General features: G+C 39.9%; 1 protein-coding gene across 1 annotated transcript; it reads left to right on the forward strand.

Moving 5' to 3' along the window:
• Positions 1 to 394: 394 nt before the first annotated feature.
• On the forward strand, positions 395 to 22,236 carry LURAP1L (leucine rich adaptor protein 1 like). Its single transcript, XM_032676150.1, has 2 exons — positions 395 to 897; positions 21,311 to 22,236. The coding sequence occupies exons 1-2, from the start codon at positions 709 to 711 to the stop codon at positions 21,683 to 21,685; spliced, it is 564 nt and encodes a 187-aa protein (XP_032532041.1). The 5' UTR covers positions 395 to 708; the 3' UTR covers positions 21,686 to 22,236.
• Positions 22,237 to 22,951: the final 715 nt, after the last annotated feature.

Genomic DNA, 22,951 nt, shown 5'->3' on the forward strand with positions numbered 1-22,951 from the left:
AATATCATTTGCACTGTACTTATACTCCTATCCCAGTTAGAACGGGAGACTAGTTAATTTTCTCGTGTTTTTGTTTTGTTTTGTTTTGTTTTCCACTTTTTCTCTTTCTCTTTTCCTTCATTTTCTCTTTTCCTTTATTTTCCCTTCGCTCCCTCCTTTTTTGTCTTTTGCTCTTCTCTTTTTCTTTTTCCTTCCCTTTCTCCACTCCTCCATCTCTCCTCTCTTTCCGCCGAGGGCACAAGCAGTTCCCGAGCGCTGTCCCGGGCGCCTGGCGCAGTCCCCGCCGTGCGGGGGCGCCCCGCGGCCGCGGCCGCGCCGCGCCTCTTCTCCGGGCACCGCGGCGGGAGGGCGGTGCCTCGCCTCTTCCACCTGCCAGCGGCTTTAAAGTTGCAGCCGGGCGGGACGCGATGACTCGGGTCGCGCTGCCCAGGCCGGCGGCTGTCGGGGTGCTTCGCGGTCTCGCACACGGAGCAGAGCCGTTTTCCACCGTCGCCCCGCCTGCCCGCCGTCGCCTTTTCCCGCGGCGGCAGAGTAGGGCCGGGGAGGGGGCGGCAGGGGCTGGTGCACCCGGGAGATGCCCAAGCCCGCGGCGGGTCCCCCGCGCGGCGCGGCCGCCGTGGGTCTCGGCGCCTCCGCGCCCCGGCAGCGGCCGGACGGACGCGGCTAGAGCCGGTGCTGCCGCCGCCGTAGGCCCCTGCCGGGCAAGCCATGGAGCCGCCTGACTTCCGCGACGTCGAGCAGAAACTGGGGCGCAAAGTGCCCGAGAGCCTGGCGCGGCCCCTGCGCGGGGAGGAGCTCGCGGCCCGCCCCGCCGCCGCGGCCCCCGGCCCCCGGCACCGCCGCGCCGCCGCCCTGGCCCGTCTGGAGGCGAAACTTCAGCTCCTGAGGCAGGAGATGGTGAGTAGCCGGGCGCCGGCCGCAGCCCTCACGCTCCTCCGCCTCCCGCTCGGCGGCACCGGCCGGGATGGGGACGGCGCTGCGCTCCCCCTGCCCTGCCGGCCCGCCCTGGGAGAGGCGCTGCCTGACCCGGGAGCAGCCGCCGCCCCGCATCCATCCCCCGGCGGGGCCGGGCGGCAGCGGGAGCTGCGGTGCCGGGAGGGCAGGAGGCTGCTCGGCGGAGCGGCGTAGAATGAGGAACTTGCCGGTTCTTTCCCTCGCAGCGTGGCAGTTCGCCAGTGACTCGCTGTTGGCTTCCGTTCCTCTGTCAGCTCGTTAGAAGTACTGAAAGCTGGAGTACCAATAAACGAAATAATGCACTTATCTCTCACCTTTGTAAGTGCATTTTCTGCATCGCACCTGTTTCCTGCTGATGACTAATACCTAAGGAGGCACGGGATATTTTTGTGCTGGAAATTTAGCCCAGAATTCAGGGACTTGATTTCTGGACTTCAATCTTCAGAGATTTAATTAGTTCCAAACAGGCTACAGATGATGCACACTAATTCTTGAACAACTATTTATAATTTGGTGGAATGATTTCTCTTTTTTTTGCTAGTGATCTGTGATGGGACTAAAGTGTACGTAGTTTGGAACTTTTAACTTGTTTACTGTCTTTATGCAGGCGCTTTTCCTCCTTTGTATGCCACCATCTCAATAAATTTATTTTTTGATGATGCCAAAAAACTGGCTTAATTTTTTAAGACAAACAAAAAGAATGCTCTTTGCAAGCAAGTGAGCACCTAGTGAACACTCAGCACATACAATCTTGACAATGCAGGGTACCTCAGATTTGCAGCCACAGTTAGCTTCCATTTTTATTAGGGAGTAATTGTTATGTGAGGTGTTAAAAGACTCTTTTCAGTAGCAGTTCTTTCCATAGCTCCTACCACTAAGCTTATTTGAACACAGGATAAAATTTGATCATGTTGGGATGAGGATTTTTCTGGCAATGTGTTGAGATAAATTTGTGCAACAGTCTTGGAACTCAACCATTTACACCAAACAAATCAATCTCAGTCTGTGTGAACGACTGTAATGCCATACCTTCAGTCCCTGTGCAATGTCACATATATATAGATAGATATAAGTAAAAGGTGTGTGGGTTCATAAGTGTTTTTAAAGAAGAAGCATGCTAAGCAAAAAGAGGAAGAGAATGGATATTTTGAGAGTTAATAGCCAAAATGGTAATGTTAATCTTGAGGGGTAATTTATAAATCACACTTGCTATTGTAGGGCTTCAGGTTATTTAAGAGATACACACAAATCAAGATATCAACATATTGTGTGGAGACCTTTTAGGCACCTTTCAGTATCTAAACAGGGCCAAGAAGAAAGCTAGAGAGGGACTGTTTACAAAGGCATGTAGTGATGGGACAAGAGGGAATGGCTTTAAAATAAAAGAGGAGAGATTCAAATTAGATGTTAGGAAGGAATTCTTTATTCAATGGGTAGTGGGGCACTGAAATAGATTGCCCAGAAAAATTGTGGGTGCTCCATCCCTAGCAGTGTTCAAGGCCAGGTTGGACAGGGCTTTCAGCAACCTGATCTTTTGGAAGGTGTCCCTGCCCATGGCAGGAAGATTGGAACTAGTGATATTTAATATCCCTTCAAACATAATTCTGTGATTCTATGCTGTTAGTTTAATGATCACTGGGAATTTCAGTTTAGCATTGAGTAACACACTGTCAGCATATCTCATGTTTATTTTTTAATTTTAAGCTTGCACAATATTGTAGAATGACCTGCAGGTAGCTTATAATGTATGGGATGTCAGACTGCAAAGGAAGCAAATAAGGTAGCCAGGGTTCTTGGCATGACTGTCTAGACATATCATGACAATTAGGCCTTTTAAGGGGGAGGATGCCAGTGAGTTGCCCATATCACCCTTTCCATTCAAGTTGGTCTCTTCACCTACTTCATAATTAAAAGTTTCATGTCACAGTCTTCGATTTGCCTCTTCTTCCTCCTACCACTCAGTTTCCCTCTTTTTCCTTCATGCCTTAAGCATAAACATGTTTTAGTTCCAAAAGCCTTGACCTCTGCTGTTCTTCATCACTTCAGTGACTGACTGACTTTCACATCTGAACTCATTGCTCTTGGTAAGCAAGGAGAATTCAGTTATGCATCTCTTCCCATTTGACTTCTGATCTGTGTATGCACATTAAACCACCAGTAAAATGACTATTTGTGAAGTGTTACTACCCTGTCTGTATCCTATTCATGCTTTCAGCTGTGTTCTGTAATCCAGATCGTGAAAGTGAACTACCTTCCTGAGGTTTGTCTCTAGTCTCTAACATTTTCATTATTTTCCTCTGTCCTAAAAGTTTCTTAATCGTCTTAATCTGTCACTTTCCCCTCTGCAGTTTTCTTTGTGAGATTTTGCAGATGTAATCAATTTAAGAACAATACCAGGTAAAAATTGTGGTTCCTTTCTATGTTTTTTTTTTTCTCTTTTACTGCATATCAGTCAAAACTTCTTATTTCAGACCTCTTTCTTATTTATTGTTCTTTGGCTTTGCTGCATGGCCTAAGATGCCTTTAACATGTAGAAAAGTAGTTTATAGTTGCTGCAGTAGTAAAAAAATGCAAAAAATGGAACATACTAGAAGTTTTGAAAACCGAGTGTCATCCACCAAGCTGTTTTTTTCTGGTTGTGCTATGATGGCAAATTCTGCAGCCCACTCACTGAATTTTGGATAGACCTATCTATGTTTTTTTTTGCTTACTTGTTTCAGACTTGAGGCAAACTTTTTGTAAGCATATACAAAACAAGGTTATTCAGGCTCTTCTTTTCTAGTCAAATATGGAAAAAATTGACAATATTTGACTTGGAAATGCTAGGTTTGACTGTGAGTTACAGTACCTGACAGATTGGTGGGGGGGGTGTGGCAACTGCATGCCTCCTGGGTAAAGGTCTTGAGGCTTGCAATTGCTCTTTCAGATCCTTTTGTGGTTCACAGCATATGGTTCTTTTTCCCTCAAGCCTGGTTTTGCTGATAGTCACTCTAATCACACAAAGCACCACAGAGTATCTTTCTAGAAAGGCAGACCTGCTTGGCCTTACTTCCCTTTCCTTATCCTCCACTTTCCCCAACAAGGCCACAATGGAGACTGGGTTGGATCCTGAAAACCTTTGAGTTAAAAGGCCATACAGTTACCAGAGTATCAAGATGTAATTGCCAGTGCAGGTCAAAACACTGTGCTCTGGTCAGCCTAGAGTGTAATGAGTACTTCCTACTACCTAATGTGGCCTTGACTCAGTATGAAATTTGTCACAATGTTACTGTTAAGCTCTTTTTTCCTGTGGTATTTTAGGTGGAATGTTCCACTGGGGAATTAATAATAACCCTTTATAGCTGCAGCCCTTTTTCTAGCGTACCATGCTCCTGAGGTCACCATTCAACACATATAACTTCAGCAGCTATGCACTACAGTAAATAATCAGTGAGGCTTATTCTGCAGCCTGAAATGATACTGCTTCAAAAGCCTCAATTCTCCTTCACAAGTTCTGAGGTTACTCAAAGGGAGATTTTCCTTAACACTTGAAGAAAGAGGGTGGGGTTTGGTTTTTTTTCCTTTAATTCAAAAGTTTCCAGAATCAACTTTTTAATGCCTTTTTTGAAAGCTAAAAAATTAAAGAATATAGTCTACATTACATGCAATAATTAAAAAAATATTTTGCATAAAAATGTATCAGGCAGAAAAGATACACCATGGCTTAGAATTGAGGGGTGGATGGCAGCACTGGGACTTTTAAATGAGATTCCTTCTGGTGAACACTGTTGAGGATCAAATACTGTTTATGAGTCTGAAAGTCAAACTTGGTATACTGAGTGCAGCAGTTTTTAGAGTGAAGGATAAAGAAATTGAAACAATCCTATTTTCAAGGAGCGAAGCATGCCAGATTTAGTCTAAACCTATTTGAGATAGAGGTACACTCCTATGCTTTCTCATTCTATTATTTTTTTAGTTGTGATGGGGGGAAACAGTTTTCCCCCCGCAGTTATAAAATGGTAAAACCCCAGGGGGTGGTGACCCTTGAAGTTTTGAGGTTTTACCCAATGAGCGCTTCTGCAAAATATAAACATATCACAAGTAGAACGGAAGAGAAAGTAGTTGTAGTTTTGTGGTAGAAGAGGTAGCCATGTTATGAGAGCCACGAGGAGTGAGAGCAGGAGCCCCTCTGGGTGGCTCTGGCCCTCCAGCCCCGGCTGGGGGCTGCAGAGACTTGGAACAGTGTTAGACTGGACTAAGTGTCCGTAGCAGAGACGGGAGATGTTTCTCCACTGTGAGCCACAGCAAAAGATACTGAAAAGCAGTGGCAGAACAGCAGTGGACGGAGTGGTGGCAGAGAGCCAGGAGAGATAAGACCAAGCAGCAACAACAGGCAGGCAGCACACAGAGAGAACTCCTGGAAGGAGAGAGAGAAAGAGAACGAGAGCCTGCAGCAGCAGAGAGAGAGAGGAAGTTGGGGTAAGAACTGAAATAAATCCCCATACCCCTCTGAGACCTCCGAGAAAGGAGGAAGATGATGGACTCTTACTTGAAAGAGTCTTAAAGTGCTACAGCACTTACAGAGAGGAGCTGAAAAGCTCCGAGAAGAATGCGGAGGGTGACCTTGACCCCCCTGCTGCTTGAGACAGAGCACAGAGCTCTGTAAGGAACTTGAATCCCCTGAAGATAAGGACTGTCACGAAGACCCCTGAGCTTCGTGACGTGACGTAGTGAAGTGACCCTTGTCCTGGTGAAGACAGCCTACGGAAGAAGACCCTCGCTTGGAAACGAGTGGCCGAGGGGACCTGGATAACCCCTCGTGAGTACTGGCAGAGATCCAGCCACAACTGCTGCATGAGAAAAAGATAAGCTGCTGCCCTAGAGAGACTGCTGTTCTGAAGTGGAAAGGATCTTTCCTTCTTCCCTCCTGGACTTTTATTTGGAGGGGAGAAGAGATTTGATCCATTGTAAATACTTATGTCATGGTAGAGATAGCTAAAATTGTATATAATATATTGTAGTATTTGTTTGTACAATTATTGTAATATATATTCCCTTTCTCCCATTTTGAGTCTCGTGTAATGTCTGGAAAACCATCTCACACTAGGTTGAGATGTGGGAGGGGGCTTGGACTAGGGAATTGGATTTTGGAGCTCTCAAACCATGACATTAGTATAACTATTTGTTAAGGGCTAATTGTCATTGATCCCTGACAAAATGAAATAGAAGTAAAAGCATCTTTTACTGACTGTAATTAAGGCAAATACAATCATTATGGTGCCAGTCGTTCTTGGGGGTTTGTGTTGGTTTTGTTTTGCTTTGTTTTCTTGTTGCTTCTTTTGGTGGTTTGGTTTGGGTTTGGTTTATTTTGGTTTGGTTTTTTTTCACATATCCTTAGCATGTCAGTGAAGAAGCAAGTTGGAGGGAAAAACTGTTGTCACTCTCTTCTTCCAGCTCTACAGAGTTTGAACAGTGATTCAGATTTATTAGATCCACAGCTGGGGGGGGAGAGTCTACACTTATTAGTTTCTTTAAAGAAAAAAAAGTCAACAACTGTAATTTGAAACATCTCTTTATCACTTGCTGTAGGTACAGGCTGCTACTTTCACTGTTTCGTATGATAACATCAGTTGTCTTAACTGAAGCCAAGTCTGGTTCAGTGTACCTAGTCAGCCATGCAAAACTGTGTATCAGATGCTGGGTTTCTATTAGATTAATTGGAATTTTTGCTTAAAATCTGGACTGAAGATAAAATCTTAAATATAAAATTACTAGTGGCTAAGCCTCAAGCCTGTGTAGGACAGTTTGATTAACCTTTATTTATTTGTGAGCAGTTATTCAGTGAGGCTCTTAGAAATAGAAAGACATATAGAAATAGAAATTAACTTATTTCCCCAAGTCCTCCTGAAGTTCACTGAAAAAGGTAGTAATCCTGGATCTTGCTAGGAAGTTCTCTCCATACTCTCCAATTCACATGATGTAGTAAAGGAGTTTGTAATTTTTTACATATAGTGCAAATTGGGCAGTGATACCAGGATACTCATGCTAAAAGGCACTTGTAGATTTGTCCTTAGGGAAAATGATCAAATCTAACAGGAAAAAATTGCAACCTAAACAAAGTGCCAGCACTTTGCCAGGTTTTCTACCTTTTCAGATCATCTCTGGAATGATGAGCTGAGCAAGATTATTTAAATTAATGCATATTTAAACATATATTTTGACTGGCAAATTTCACCAATGTGGGGCAGAAGAATTTGAATTGTGGAGTGTCTCCATGTTGCACTTGGTGCTTATGGCTGTTCTTATTCAGCTATAACAGATGCTGAAGTGTTTAAGTCCTTAGGAAGTACAGACGAATATGTGCATACATTATTAGCTGTTGAATGGCCCAGGGTGTGAAACATTGCTGATACCTTACCTGGCAGCATTAGTGTGAGATACTTTGGTACATACGCTCCTGTCTCATGTATGGATCATCACAGCGGTGTTGGGGACACTTGCAGTCAAGACTTCCAGTTAGACTGCCCATGTACTGTGAGACTTCTGCCAGCCTTTATTTCGAAGAGTATATATTATAATTTCATGATTCATTCATGATTCATCATCATGGCTGGGCTTCGCGAACAAAGATTTGGGAAGGCTTTATCCACATTTGTTACAGGCACGTTGGTGACTTATGAGGCCAATACGTGACAGACATATCCGATTGCAAAAGGCACAACAGAAAGACTCCTTAGATGGTGTATTCCGCAAGACACGGTTCTTCCTGTGTTGCCTTTTCTCCTCGAGAGTGATCCTGCGTGTGTTCTCAAAGGCATCTGGAGCGTTATAGATGCTGTGTCTCCAGGCCTCCCGATTTGAGGCCAGAGTAGACCAGTTATGGTGATCAATATGGTCAAGGCTGAGATGTTGTTTCAGGGAGTCCTTGAATCTTTTCTTCGGGGCTCCTCTCATGCAGCAGCCAGTGGCAAGTTCACCATAAAGCAAGATCTTAGGGAGGCGGTTCCTTCATCCTGGAGACATGCCCTGCCCATCGCAGCTGTGTTCTCATCAGCATGGTCTCTACACTTGTGACTGCTGCTTGCTCAAGAACAGATGTATTGGTCACATAATCTGACCAGTGGATGTTTAAGATTGTACAGAGGCAGTGCTGTTGGAAGCGCTCTAGGAGACACAGGTGGTGGCGGTAGATGACCCGTGATTCGGAACCATATAAGAGAGTAGACAACACTATGGCTCTGTAAACACTGATCTTGGTACTTTTCTTCAAGTGTTTATTACACCATACCCTTTTGTGGAGTTTTCCGAAAGCACTATATGCCTTTGCCAACCTGTTGTCTATCTCCCCATCAATCTTACCATCTGAGGAGATGAGGCTGCCTAGGTAATTAAACTGCTGGACTGATTTGAGCTCTGATTGGCCAATGGTGATGTGGGGATGATGGGGGACTTCCTGAGGTGCAGGTTGATGGAGGACCTCTGTCTTCTTTAAGCTGACTTCCAGCCCAAAAAGCTCTGCAGCATCTGCAAAGCAGGATGTTAAACGCTGCAGGGCTGCTTCTGTGTGGGCAACAAGGGCGGCGTCATCAGCGTAAAGCAGCTCCCGGACGAGAAGGTTTAGGGTCTTGGTGTGGGCCTTCAGTCGCCTTAGATTGAACAGTACGATATCGAATGTAGATACCATCCTGATCATCGAGGTCTGCTGTGGCCTTTGGAGCATCATGCTAAAAAAGATTGTGAATAAGGTAGGAGCGAGAACGCAGCCTTGTTTCACACCATTCTTAATTCATGATTAATTCATGATTACTTTTTCAAGAATAGAAGAATCCTTGAAGTTGCTTTTTAAAGTCTGGTTGCTGACAATTGAAAGATATGGAAACTAAAGCCTTTCTGCACAGAGTTTTATGGTTTATGATAGCTTTTAGCAAATAGATTATAAACTTTCTAATGAAATCAGCAGAACACCATGGTTTTCGTAGAATAGCCTAGGATGGAAGGGCCATTCTATGAAGGGAGCCAAAAAATTGTCTAGTTTCACCTTTCATAGGACCCAGAGTCTGGGTGAGACTATTGAACATTCTGTCCAGTTGCATCTTGAAAACCTCCAGCAACAGGGACTCCTCCACATACATGAGGAGGTTGGTTGTCATCACTGAAAAAAAATTATCATGTATTAAAATGAAACCTCTCCTAGTTCTCTTTGTAGCACTAGAATACTGTGATGAGACATCCCCATCCCCAAGACTTCTCTTCTCCAAGGAGAAAAGAACCTGTAGTCTTTCCTCATATGACCAGTGTTCCAGCCCTTTGATCATCATAATTTTGTGTGGATGCTTTCTTTTGTGTGGATACTTATGGCTAAAAATAATTTAAAATTACCTTTTGTCTGTGAGCTGGTAAAACTTGAAATGTACAATACTAAATACCTATATTGAGCAGAGATGATGGCAAACAAGTGCATTTCTACTCTTCAATATTTCCTTTTTCATAAAAGTAAATACTTAAAGAAGAAGAATACACTTTCAATTCATGTTTTAAAGGTTACAAGATTATTTGTCTATTCTCTGCCTTTAAGGCCAAAAACCTAGTAAACTTCCTGCAATGGACGTTTATTTCCTATGTGTTTCATTTCTGTCAGTGTCCTGGAAGAGAGGCTGGATACTTGAATCTGGAACAAACAAGGATAAAGTTACAGGACTAAAAAGTCAGAGGGTCTGAGCTGTTGAAAAACAGCTGGAATTCCATTAAATCGAGTGCAATTTCTCTAACGGATTTTCACCCACATTTATAAGCATGGAAGTTAGATTTCTTGCATGTAAGCATGGTTCTCACATTACTGTTTGTAAAGTTGAAGAGCTCTGATTGTAAAATTATGGACAACTTCATAATAAAAGGGAAACTTTTTTGATGTGAAGACAGACTTGTAGCCTTTGTTATGGAGCTTCTACTCTAATAAATGAGGCTTCTAATTATAAGCTTTTACCTGTGTTCATGATAACCAATCCTAATCTGAAGGGTGACCAAAACAAGTGACCAAAATTCATCCAGGAGGTCTGTAAGCCACCTTGTATTACAGCTATGAAAGGTATAAACAACACAGCTTCAAATCTAGAAGCATATTGGGATGGTCAGTTACTTCAGAGATAACCTGTCCTGTCTTCCAGTGGTGAGTCCCTCTGCTGCCTGCCTGTGGATTAGCATGTGGAATGTGTCTGAGGATTTCCCTCCTGAAGTAGCTCCAAAGAAAGTTTCCCTCCTTCCATAAGAGAAGGAGAATATACTGGGGAGTGTATATATATATATATATATATATATATATATATTTTAAAATTAGCTACTCTGTTTTGTTAGGATATGCAATCTCTTCTAGACCTTCCATAAACATAGAGAAGAGCTTAGTGGCACACCTGTGCAACCCTGCTTTCATCAATCCAATCCTCATCCTTCCCCACCAACTGGCCTTTCTTAATACTTTTGTCAAGGGAATGGTATGGCACATTTGTTAATTAACAGGAAACACAAACTAGCGAAGCTGCTAGAGAAGTTACCTGTTTCATTTACTGTGCTGTAAAATAAACTCCAAGTATTGTGTGGCCCTGCTGGGTGCGGTGCCAGGTGAAGTGAAAACATTTAGTGACTGTAAAGCAATGCTGAATTGCTATTTAGCTGCTGGGAGTTTCAGATTTTATAAACACTTTACTGGCTTAATTTGTAATTTTGTTTGCTGCATTCATGACTAAAATGCTTCCAGAAGGAGAGCCATTTTACTGCCATTATGCTTTGGCCATGAAACCTCTCTCTAGGTACAGCAGGAAACACATATCCAGGGATTACAATGTAACAAATGTGTTGAGTGCTTCCAAGCTCACAGGTTTTTACCTCAAGCGAGAAACAAAAATAGAACAGCTTTGCTGCTTTACGGTTTTCTATTCCTTTTTTTGTCTTCCTACAGAATTTCCACTGGCTTAAAGAAATGTATTTGAAATTGTTTCACTGCTTTTGTTGTCTCAGATACAGGCTTATGAGACATAGCAGACATTGTACATGACTAAATATTAAGTGTTTACTGAAAAGACTTTAATTTATGACAGAACAAGGGATGACAGGCACAGACTGACACACAGGAGGTTCTATCTGAATATGAGGAAAAGCTTTTTTACTTTGAGGGTGACTGAGCACCAGAACAGGCTGCCCAGAGAGATTGTGGAGTCTTACCTCTCTGGGAGTTTTCAAACCCCACCTTGACATGATCCTGTGCAACCTGCCTTAGCAGTGAGGTTGGATTAGATGATCTTCAGAGGTCCTTTACAACCCCAAGTATTCTGTGATGCTATGATTCTGAATATCTAGCATCCTTCCTGAAATGAGATTAACATGCACCTTTTTAAGAGTGGCCAAAGAAGACCTGTTCCAGCCACACTGAAAGCCTGAAGTTGTCCTCCAATGAGCATGATCATAAAACAGTGGTAATGTAGTAGTTTTATGTTGGTTTTGGTACTCAACAATTCCTTTCCACAGGCAGGATTTGGATGGGTCTGCGCAAAAACATGACAACTTTGAGAACTCAATCATTATAAACCCCAACGTTAGACTATTTTTCTAAAAGTCTTCTCAAAACTATACACCTATGAGAGGAGCAAATATGAAACCAGAATGATAATTTTTAGAGATCTTCTCCTGTTCTTTGGCTCCAAGTGCATTTTGCCTTCACAGGAGCACTTCAACCACTATGACTATTAGTGGTCTGTCCAGATGTCTTGGGAGAATTGTGCTGTACACTGAAATATTTTTGTTTCACGCTGTGGCCCATGGCAGGGTCCTAGTGTTAGAGGGTTTGTAGGAATCGTAAATCCTGCAACAGCAGAGGAGAAAGCTTCTTCGCAGAAGAAGAATAGTACCACTGGCATGCCAAAGCAACTATAAGTTTCTTCAAATGCCCATGGAATTTACATCCTCCTTTGCTAGCATCTAGCACTAGTTGTTGTGACTGGAGCACTGGAGTGGAAGCACAGCCTGTGTTTTTCCCATAGCCAGACAAAGTAGCCCTCTGTGACGATCAATTCGTAAAGTTATTTATGCATTCACCAGTGCAGAGCATCAGTCCTCCCATTTCAGACAAAAAAGAAACGCAACCAAAACAACAGTATGATGTTTAAGCTTTGTTATTGCTCTGTTTCATTTTCATTAATTTGTACTTAGTTGACAAAATTACTTCAGAAGAGTCCTAACCAGCCCTTTTCAAATGCAACTGAACTTCTCTAATCCAAACCTGTTGCGTCCTGGTTTTCCTTGTCTAGTTCTCTCATTTTCCAGGTCACCCTTGATTATTCGCAAAGGCCATGTTTGTCTTTTCCTAGCCATGTGTTGCAAGTATTGCACTTTATTTCTGCTTAGTAGCTAGTATTTTCTCAATAGGAAGAGAAATGGGAAATATAACTAATGACCTTGATTCCTTCCCACTCTACTTATACCTCTGGTAACTGCGTTGATAGGTATGATTAGTATTCTTTGCTGAATTAGAATCACTTTACACCACCCCAGTACTCTTCTATGTAGAAATCTTCATTAAGAACAGGTTTAAATTAAAAAAGAGTAGTATGACATGAGTTAGAGTTGTGCAGGAGAAGCTGAGGACTGCACTATATGGTGTGGATGATAGTTATTGATCAGAGGGGAGTTCAAATAATATAGAAAGACTGGTACCTACAGTGCCTGATTTTGCCTTGAAGTTTATAGTTCATGACTGATTGCTGTTGCTACCTTCTCATATCCTTCCCTGGAAGTATAGGATTTTTCTTTGTTTAATTGTTAATGTATGCTTTCACTGTTCTACCTGAATAATCACGCCTTGTGACCTGCAGAACAGATTACTGCAGTATGTTCTGTAGGAAACAATGGGGTACCTGGCTTTTTGATCCATAATGGCTCAAAAGCTGCGGCTAGCGCAACTTTCAATAACCTACTTTGCTAGTTGTGCTGGACAATTTCAGCATTTCAACTTGCTAGAGATGGTTCTAAACTCTTGTTTGCTTCTGGATCTTTAACCTGTAGATTCTATATGCATCTTATCTGCTAGTTGTTTGATACCTTCTTAGTGGATGAGAGAAAACTAAAGAAGCTAACTTTTTATAGATATCTGGAAGTTTGAAAGGGTGTTTTTGTTTGAAAGACTCAAAATATTCAACTTCATTTTATCTGAAAGACCTAAAATTTGCTAGTACTTTCTGATAGGCATAAAGACTGTGCAGGAATTGGTTTTTTGTTTTATTTTGTTTGGGGGTTTTTTTACGTTTTTGAATATTTTCAAAATTTGGTGTTATCTCTGTAAAAGCAATATTTTCAAATTTTGGATATGCCTATAAGTAAAACCCATTATCTTTTTCACTTTTACTTTAGTTATATGCTTTTGAGCATACTTGCACAGTGCCAGTATTAAAAATAATTAATTTTAAAGGGATGAACAGGTCTGGAGTGGTTATTAACCAAACGAGCAGATATTTTATCCATTTTTTGCATTGTGTTTTTAAGAGCATGTTTTGGTCAAGACAAACATAATACAGAGAGTGAAATTCAGTGAAATAAAAGAAATTAGATATGCTACTGAGCCCCAGAGCTGTCTCATGTTGGTGGGGTGACACATAAAGTCCTGTATTGTGGCTGGTGTCCAGAGCACTTAATAATGATGCTGTGATCGTCCATCTGCTGTAACACTTTCTGACACCAACAGCCAAACGTTACCGCTTCATATTGACCTGAATGTTTGCAGTGGTATTATCTTGTCTGTCAACGTATGTGGGTCCATATTATGGATTGTTCTGGACATTTTCACCTTTGTCATAGATACATCTCTAAGGTCAGATGATGCTTTTATGACAGTAGCATGAGATATTTGGAAACATTTGGTGAAACTTTCCAGTAGCATTAGAAGTTTTTGCTCTTCTCAAACTCCTACATTTCCTCACTGCTCCTTTTCGTGTTAATTCAACCAAGCTTTAAAAGAATCAGGATCTTCCTTTTACATTCATTCATCTTTATGAGGCTGGATGTTTCTCTATCTGAATTCTGTGGTACTTCTATATTTAAAGATCTTATTTTATTTTATTTTAATTTGGACAGGAGGTCATGAAATAGGGACTTAACTGATTAACCTTTATTTTTTTCCTCCTTCTTACTCTGAGGTGTATAGCATGTTTCTCTCTGATAATTCTTTTCATATCTACTTAGGAGATATTTAAATTGTTCCTTCTTTTTCACAGTAAAATAAAAAGATAGCCAAAAACCTAGAACAAAAAAACAAACAAAAAGACACTATACCTCCTGAGATTTTTTTTATTATACTTAATCATAAAAGATACCTCAAATTGTATAATGTTGGAAAAAAAAAGAATTGTACCCTACTGAGCAAATGATTCATCTGAATCATTGATATTTTTCTATCAAAGGTATTAATGCAAATGACAGGCTACACACATACACACTCCACAGAAAAGGACTGTGCATATTTCAAGGAGGTGGAAAAAGGCCTTGTGATCCACTGTTTCTATTTTTTGAGATAATGTGATTAAACAATTGCACAACTTGGCAGGATGTATTTTCCTGTCAAGTCTGAGAGGAATCAATTACTATGCATAAATTAAAATATTAAAATACGATGTTGCAAGAGAAATGTAAATCACCAATACTGTAATTTCCTGTACCGGATGATAACCATACTAGCATAATATTTTAGTCATTTATTTGCAAGAAGTGTCCTTGGAACCTGTTAATTATGTTATTTACTCTCATTGCTTGCTGAGTTAACTTGCTCTCTGATGAAGTTGCTCTGCCTTCCTGATTATTCTGGTAGTGGCTCAGGCTTGACTGCTCGCTTCCTTGCTTTAACTAATCAGCTGGTAAGCTCTGCTTTCAGAAGGAGAATCCTTTTTTGGCTGATGGAGAATCACAAGGTCTCTCCTTCCTGGTAAAAAATCATTGTGCACAAAGCTATGTTATGTGGCTGCCAAATTTTACAGGAGGACCTGCAGAAATATTTATCAGAAGCATTTGGTGAAGGACTGTACTGGACTGCAGCACCTTGAAACAGGTGATGATGACTACAGCTAGAGCTAGAGCTTCTGTTTAAAGTAGCAAAGTAGCAAAGGGTGCAGACAGAAAACCAAATGACTGAAAACTGAATGACTGCTCACTTTCTGAACAGATGGGACTTCAGTGATTGTAACAAATGCTGCCTAAAAAACTGCTATGAGGGTTTTAATAATTTTGGAGTCTTCAAGAGAAACAAGAGTATAAACAATCTCTTTGGCAAAAGTCAAAAATCAAGTGATTAAGACTGCTTCTGTAGCCTGCCACAGTGTTTTTATTGTGACTCATAATGGAAGTACAGCTGAGAAAGGTCAGTGTAACTCACTTTGCAGAAATAAAGTAGATCAGCAAACTGCAACTACAAATCAATGGATCGCATAAATTTAGCTTTTGTATAAGCACATAGCTTTTGTATGTGCTCTCTCATTGTCTGAAGTTTACCACAAGCCTAAAAAACAGGAATAAATAAATGGGAAAATGTTACAGCAATACATTTTGAAACAAGTCCATGATAAAAGAAACCAGGTCCACAAAAAGCTGTTGATCTACATATATCACTGTTAACCAAACTTTTATTTACCTAAATCAGTGTGAGGTAAATCACAGTCATCTGGCCTAATGATGAACTGCAGCACCTACCTCAATTTACTGACAGTCTCATCTCTGCCAGGCTTTGGTCAACATCTCTGTTGTTTGAGAGAGCTCACATACAGTGTCAGTCAGGTTGGTTGGGTTAGCCTGAATTACTGTAGTGCCTGAATTAATCAGAGCTAGTTGGCTTTGCTATGGAGTGAATGTAAAGTATTCCCAAAAACAGTTACAGTTTCACCTGTGCAAATATAATCCCTTCCAGTCAAGGATAGTAAACTTATGTTCTTACACTGTGTAAAAAAAAGCTCCGTTTTTTTTACAGCAGATGCTGAAGATTGTATTCAAATTCAGAAGTCAGCCTAGGCATTCTGATTTCTTCATCTTGATCCTGAAATACCATTGCCTAAAGCAGCATCATTATTTGAGGAAACCACTGCAAATATTTTGAATCAGTGAGACAATTTAGAAGCAGGCAAGATGTTTAAAGACAAGCGGATGCATATGTATTAATTAAAGTAGAATGTAGCTCCTGCACAGCCTGTTAATCATCTTGTGTGTTAAACGAGCAGACGTTATCTGTTTTTTGTGAGTTTATTTTATTTTAGACATGTTAACTGGAAAAAGAGCTTCTCTTCTACTCAGTGGTATCAAGAAGCTGTGGTAGTACCGTTTTGAGCTTGCTGACCTTCAAGTGGCATGCTTCTTGCTTTGTGGTGGTTGTCCAACAAACAAAGCCTCTGTACGTGTCACCACACTTGTCCTTGTTGTAAATATGTTAACTTGGTGACTCCAATTAAATAATGCTTGCATTCATGTGTTCTGAGCCTTGGACATTGAATAGATTGTTTATGGTCTTTTTAGCTTGTTATATATATTCTCTCACAGAATTGGCTGATGAGGTTTAGTTGTTCAGTTTTTTATCCTTATATATCTGCTTATTGTATTTGTATCTTGAGAAGACTTGAATAATTCAATATTATTAACCACTATTTACTTTCCACACTCTCATCTTTCTCTTTGTAAATTGATTTTCTTTAAAAATTGTTATTCAGTGTTTGTCATAGCAAAAGTAACACCAGGAAAAAGTGGAAGAAGACTAGCTTTTTTGACAGAAGAGGCATTGCAGAATGCAAAACAAAGTATTACTTGGACATTAATTTTTAGGGGTTTTTTAAAATTATATCTCAAAATAATTCATAGAAGTCATTATTCCATGGAAAACTGAGGTAATCTACCTTTAAAAAAAGAAAGGGGAGGTAGGCATAGCTGGCAAGCTGTTCATCCTGAATGATATAGGAAATAGTGGAAATTGAATAGGAAAGTGGGAAGGAGTGACTGACACATCCTAGAAAAATGAAACAACAGTAGCATTAATATTCCTGAACTGTAGTGTTCATGCACCTACTTGGCATGGAAACGTTCTCCTGGTTAGAAATTTTGTTTGTAAAAGGTGCAATAGAGATGGGTATGGCAGCATTTAACAACAGATGGAATTGACTCTTCATCTAACCCTCTTCACATATTCATTATCTTCTACAAGACTTCTCACATGCTGAACCTCTGAGTGACTTTGGTATAGTACTGTACTTTGTTGCTGTTTCCATCAAACTTCCGTTTATAGTTCAATATGTGTCCAAACTCATACTGCTTTAGAACATAGATTCCATAGTAGCCAACACTAGATCCATGTTTGAGTCCTGCTCAAGACCCTGTACAGAACAGAACTTCTGTTATGAGTGACTTAAATACCTCCCTGAATCCATTAATTTGTAAGTATAAGATTTTGTACCTTACTGTAGGGACTTATTTCACTGTGATCTGGCTAAAAGATTTGTCTTGAAGGAAATACCTTATTATTTAGGCTCACTCATTTCTTTTACTAAGGAGCTCTTTACAGCACACAACATGAAAGTGTTGAGGAAAAAATGAAACTAAAATAGTTTAAATAAACTTAGGAGTATATTTTCCTCAGACGACATTTTATCATTGACACTAATATCCCTGCAGACTCTCTGTAATTAGAAGCAGCAGCAACGTGTGAGCTCAGGAATATAAAAGAAAGTAATCTGCAAGAAGAAACTAGAGTTTCAAACAGCTTTCAGATATAAAAGATTATATTGAACAGAATTTTTAGCTTTACCATTTTTGGAAGGAAACGGCACCCGCTATATTTGGACCAGACTGGAAACTGCCTACAGAACATGCAACAGGAAGACACAAGTCCATTTTGCCCATATTCTGAGTGCAAGTGCAACTTTGATCTGAAAGCTAAGTGACCAACCTGGGACAGCTAATATGCTACTTTGGGTGAAGGCCAGGAAGCAATAATTTTCTTTGTTAGCAGCCCTGGTTATTAAGATTTTTATTCTAAAAACAATAACCTTGTCAAGTCCTTTTTTAAAAACACTGTATATATAAAAATAGCATGAATATTTGTATATGTCTGTACATATATATGTACACAAATGCCCATATGTTTGTAAATATAAATTCTCTTGAATATATAAGCCAGTGTTGTGCATATTATTATGGATGACCAAAAGCAAGGCTAGTTGCGTAAGGAAGAAATATTTTGCTAGAACAAACAGTGTGAGAGAGAGGCACAGACAGATGCTTAGACCATCTATCCCTTCCAGACTAAAGATCTGGTCCTGTCTGAATGCTAATCTGTCCACCTGTGCTACCAGACTGTGTTACTTGAAAGATGCTGTCACGTTAATTTCGTTATTTTCTCTTACTGTGACTAGCTGTTAATATTAAATATTTATGATCCTTCCTGTGGATCTGCACTATTGTAATTATATAAATTAAGCAAAAATATATAAAAACCTGTAGAAAGAATTTATTTTTTGCTCTCTTATCATGAATCGTTTCCTCTGTACACCATAAGGTTTGCTGAGGACTGATCTATACTAACACACACCTTCCCTATGGTAGTGCTGCACTACCTGTTACTGTGCATAACAAGTGGAGCTGTCAAACATGGTGATATTTTATTGTGTTTATTGCCTTTAGCTGAACCATCTTGGACTGATTTGTTTACTTCAACAGTTAAATTGGTTACAGCCGTGTAATTGACTAAAAACTAATGTGATTGTGTCGGGGCTAAAGGGGCAAGAAATGTCATTTTGACATTCTTGTATTATCAAGCAGATGATGAAGTAAAGCATGTTAAAGAAAGATGACACTTTTTGGACTACTTTTTAATGTTTGCTTTAGGAAAAGCGCACTCTTGATATGGGAGACTTGGTATGACATGGTAGCTAAGAGGAGGAGAACTCTAGTAATCAGGAATGCAAAGAATTGCTTCCAGTAAGGCTATTCCACAAAAAGGATGTAGCTGTGGGTGTATTTAGAGCAAAAAATTATTTCCAGTGAACTGAATCTCAAATATATGAGATTCCCTTTATCTAGAAGGGACTGTTGCATTAGAGTCATATTAGTTCTAGTTCTGTTGAACATTTTCTTAATCAACCTTTTGGGAAACTTGTCTCCGAGCTTGCTTATATTCAGAAAGTTGCTGAAATCTGTAGTTGCATTTGAGAAGCTGGGTAATTTACTGCTTTCATGGCAGCCTAGTTGCTGAACAAATGGTTTCTAGTGATTTATTAGTAGGACTAGAGGAACTGGCTTGTGCAGAAGAACAACAAAATGGTCAATTTGTTTTCATAACCTCACATCTGAAACAATGAGAGATGGACACTATTGTTAAAACTGTGAATGGTAAAGCCATTTTGCACAGTACCAGGTTAACTGTGTTAAATCCTGGGATGTTGGATTGAGAATAAATCAGAAGTCATTTTGGGGATTCGGAAGAAAACTGGGAATACATGTGACAGTTACTTAGGCAGTCTGTTACTGGCAAAGCTTGAAATATCTTTACATTTGGTTGACCCTGACCAGTAACTAAGCACCCACCAGCTGCCCACTCACTTCCCTCTCCTCTTCCAATGGAATAGGGGGAGAGAAATAGAAGAACAAAAGTAAGAAAAATTCATACGTAATAAAGACAGTTTAAAAAGTCAAGGAAATAAATCAAAAAAACCCAAACAAGTGATGCAAAGTCAGTGATTCACTATGTCCTGCCAGTAGACCAATGCTCAGCCAGTCCCCAAGCAACAGCTGGATTGGAAAGACCAAATGCACAGGTTTTATTGCTGAGCATAACATTATATGGCAAGGAATATCCTTTTGGTGCATTCTGGTCAACTTTCCCATCTCTGTCCCCTCAAAATATCTTTCTCTGTCCCAGTCTACTCGCTGAGGGTGCGGAGTGAAAAACAGAAAAGGCCTTGGTACTGTGCAGTCACTGCTCAACAACAGCTGAAACACTGGTGTGCTACCAACATTGATTTAGTCACAGATACAGAGCACAGCATCACACTGGCTGCTAGGAAGCATCCCAGATACAGCCAGTACAATCTTCTGCAGTATCTAGCAAAATAGAAATACATTAAAATAGCTTTTTGAACAACTGCACCAGGTCAATGTAATTAGGGTACTGAGGATATGACATTTGAGTATGGAAAGAACCATGTTCAGATTGTACTCTCAGCAAAACAAGATACAGTCTCTGCTTCCTGAGAATACAGATTCCGTTCCAGTCCATTGTGTATGAACAATACGGGTACTATTTTTCTGTATAACAGTTGTCAACATGGAGAATACCATAAAATATCTATTGTCTGAGGTTACAGATCTTACTTGTATTTTTCTTTATATCTCAGTTGAGTGAAGATGTTCAAAGGTGTCATAGATTTTTTTTTGCCAATACTTGTTATATTTCAGATTAAGAGAAAGCAGCAATGAATTTAACCCTTAGGCCTCACCTTTATTTGTCATCTGAAGTGGCTTCTGAAGTGGCTTGCTTATAAATTGGCTTATATAGTTGGCCTATTAAGGAAAACATGAAGCCGATTAACTCAAGTATGTCTGTGAAATGCAACACCACAATGTTCCACTGTGCATTGCCATTAACACTTCTGTGTATGCGCATCAACCATCACAATTAAGTGGGAAAGTAGGAGTTGGTACTTAATGTCCATTTTTTTATTTAGTTATTTATTGCAAATTGTTGCTCTTTTGACTGTGAACTCATCGCCTTCATCTAATGTAGGTTTAAATAATTGAAATTCATATTTTCAGTAAGTTCAATATTTTAACAGACAGACACTTATACAGCAGATAGTAACATCGACGCAGGAGTAATGTGAGTAAAACTTGAATATCCACAAGCTTTTTTCCAAATGATGCACATCTGAAAATTTTAGGTTGCCCAATAAAGATAACTTCGAGTGAATGCTTAGATACCTGTAGCTGCAAGTAGCTTGGAGTAATTGCAAATAGAAATGGCTTGGTGTCTTGCTTCTCTGATTAGTGAAAAGCTATCCCCAAGTGTTGTCATATTAGATGTTTCTCATCTAAATAGCGTCATACCAGTGTGTGTATAAATATTGTCATTGACTAGCGTTCCCATTAATGGACTGCTTAGGTAGCCTGTTTAGGTTCCCACTTGACCTTCATTGAAAGCATTAGTATAGCAATATATTTTTTTTTTTTACTTGTATTTAAGTAGGTTGGCTCTAGATTTGAAAGCTGGATTTTTTCATGTCTTTTCTTTTAACCCATTCTTTGCCTCCAGCCTGCTATTTGGTTTGATTTTGAAGAAAAAAGAGTAATTTTTTTAATCCTTTTTACATTATAGGTTAATCTCCGAGCCACTGATGTGAAACTTATGCGCCAGCTCCTTATCATCAATGAAAGTATTGAATCAATCAAGTGGATGATTGAAGAGAAGGCCATTGCCAGTAGAGGCAGCAGTTTGAGTGGCAGCCTGTGCAGCTTGCTGGAAAGTCAGGAGACATCCCTCCATGACAGCTGTAACAGTTTACAAGACTGTAGTGATGGACTGGATGGAATATCAGTAGGGAGTTATTTGGACACCTTAGTGGATGATGTCCCTGGTCACCAAAGCCCTTCAGATATGGACAAGTTCAGTGATTCTTCTGTAACGGAGGACCCACAGCCTCTTCATAAGCATCCCAAAATTGATTCTGATGAGTACTACTGTTTTGGTTAATAAGGAAAAGTTCCAGTGGGACACAAATGCACTTGTACTTATCCTTTTTCTTTGCTGCTGTTTTATTTCAGGTGCAAAAGCCCCAGAGTTCTCTTGGAAGGAGAACATAATATGATACTTCAATGCTACTGCATAACTTTTCCGTTGCTTCTAATGCATTTTCTTCTTGATAGGTTGGGCTTTTCTCCTCCTTGCATTTTCTTTTTCATAATTTATTGTCACAATTTTTCTTTCTGTTTTTTTTGTTTCCATTTTTTACAGTGCTGTATTTACAGGTCTTTAAAAGTGGTGAAGAAAAAGCTTTATCTTTAAAATGAGACATCAGGGAATGAGAGCAACAATTTTGTATTTGTTTGCAATAAAATATCTTCTAAAAAATACATGTTGTCATAAATTTTATTGACTATCAGGTTTGGTCTTTCCAAAGACACTGTTTTTATTGAGCCTTAAATCTGAATCTTGAAAATACCTCTAAAAATAATTTTTGTTTTATAAGCAATGAAATTTGGTTCTGTTAGGCTGTCTTCACTTGAAATATAAAGTATCCTAAACTTTTCTGTGTGGGATTTCTTTCTTTTTGCAATGTTCTCATGTCTCTTGTCTAATTTTACCATTAAATTCTGATTCTAAGTTTACTTTTTTATTCAGCAGTGTTGTCCTGCTGTCTTTTGGTTACTGGTTTGCAAGTAAGAGTTTGCTTTAACCTTTTTGTGCTTGTTGGTGCAGTGGAGAGCTGCAGCTAGTCAGTTATGATAAAAACAGCTGAGAACTAAAACAGTAATTGTTGTGTGGAAAGTCTTCTGGTCCATGCTTTTGTGCAGAAAACTAGAAGATAGATTTTTCTTTTAACTACTTCAGAATTATAATAAACACCTGAAGGTTTTATCCTTCTACAGTAAGAAAAAATTAGAAAAAAAGAAATAGAATTGAACTAGACACTTTAACACATAATGAATGTGTATTTCCCGTGTACAGATAGTGAAAGAGGTATTGATACTTACATGTCATGTAAAAGTGTTCTGTTTTGCCATGTCTGGCAGTATTCTTACTGCTAGTAAACATGAAATTCCTCCACCAAAGAAAGTAATATTTGATAAGTAAAAGGCAGTGTCCCACTTAAGAACTTTTTTACACTTTCTGAAGGGATAAACTAGCACATGCAGCAGCAGATGTATGTTATTTTAGTTCATTCTGAGATAAAGTAATAATCCGATAAGGTTCTGCTCTTCCAAGCCATGTTTCCGTGGATTTGTCTTGTCCAGTCTT

The sequence above is a fragment of the Chiroxiphia lanceolata genome, chromosome Z (assembly GCF_009829145.1).
Source record: "Chiroxiphia lanceolata isolate bChiLan1 chromosome Z, bChiLan1.pri, whole genome shotgun sequence".
Classification (NCBI taxonomy): domain Eukaryota; kingdom Metazoa; phylum Chordata; class Aves; order Passeriformes; family Pipridae; genus Chiroxiphia; species Chiroxiphia lanceolata.

Coding starts and splice junctions, on each gene's coding strand:
- LURAP1L (XM_032676150.1), top strand. CDS start 709: ATGGAGCCGCCTGACTTCCGCGACGTCGAGCAGAAACTGGGGCGCAAA. Junction 898..21,310: donor AGCTCCTGAGGCAGGAGATG/GTGAGTAGCCGG, acceptor TTTACATTATAG/GTTAATCTCCGAGCCACTGA.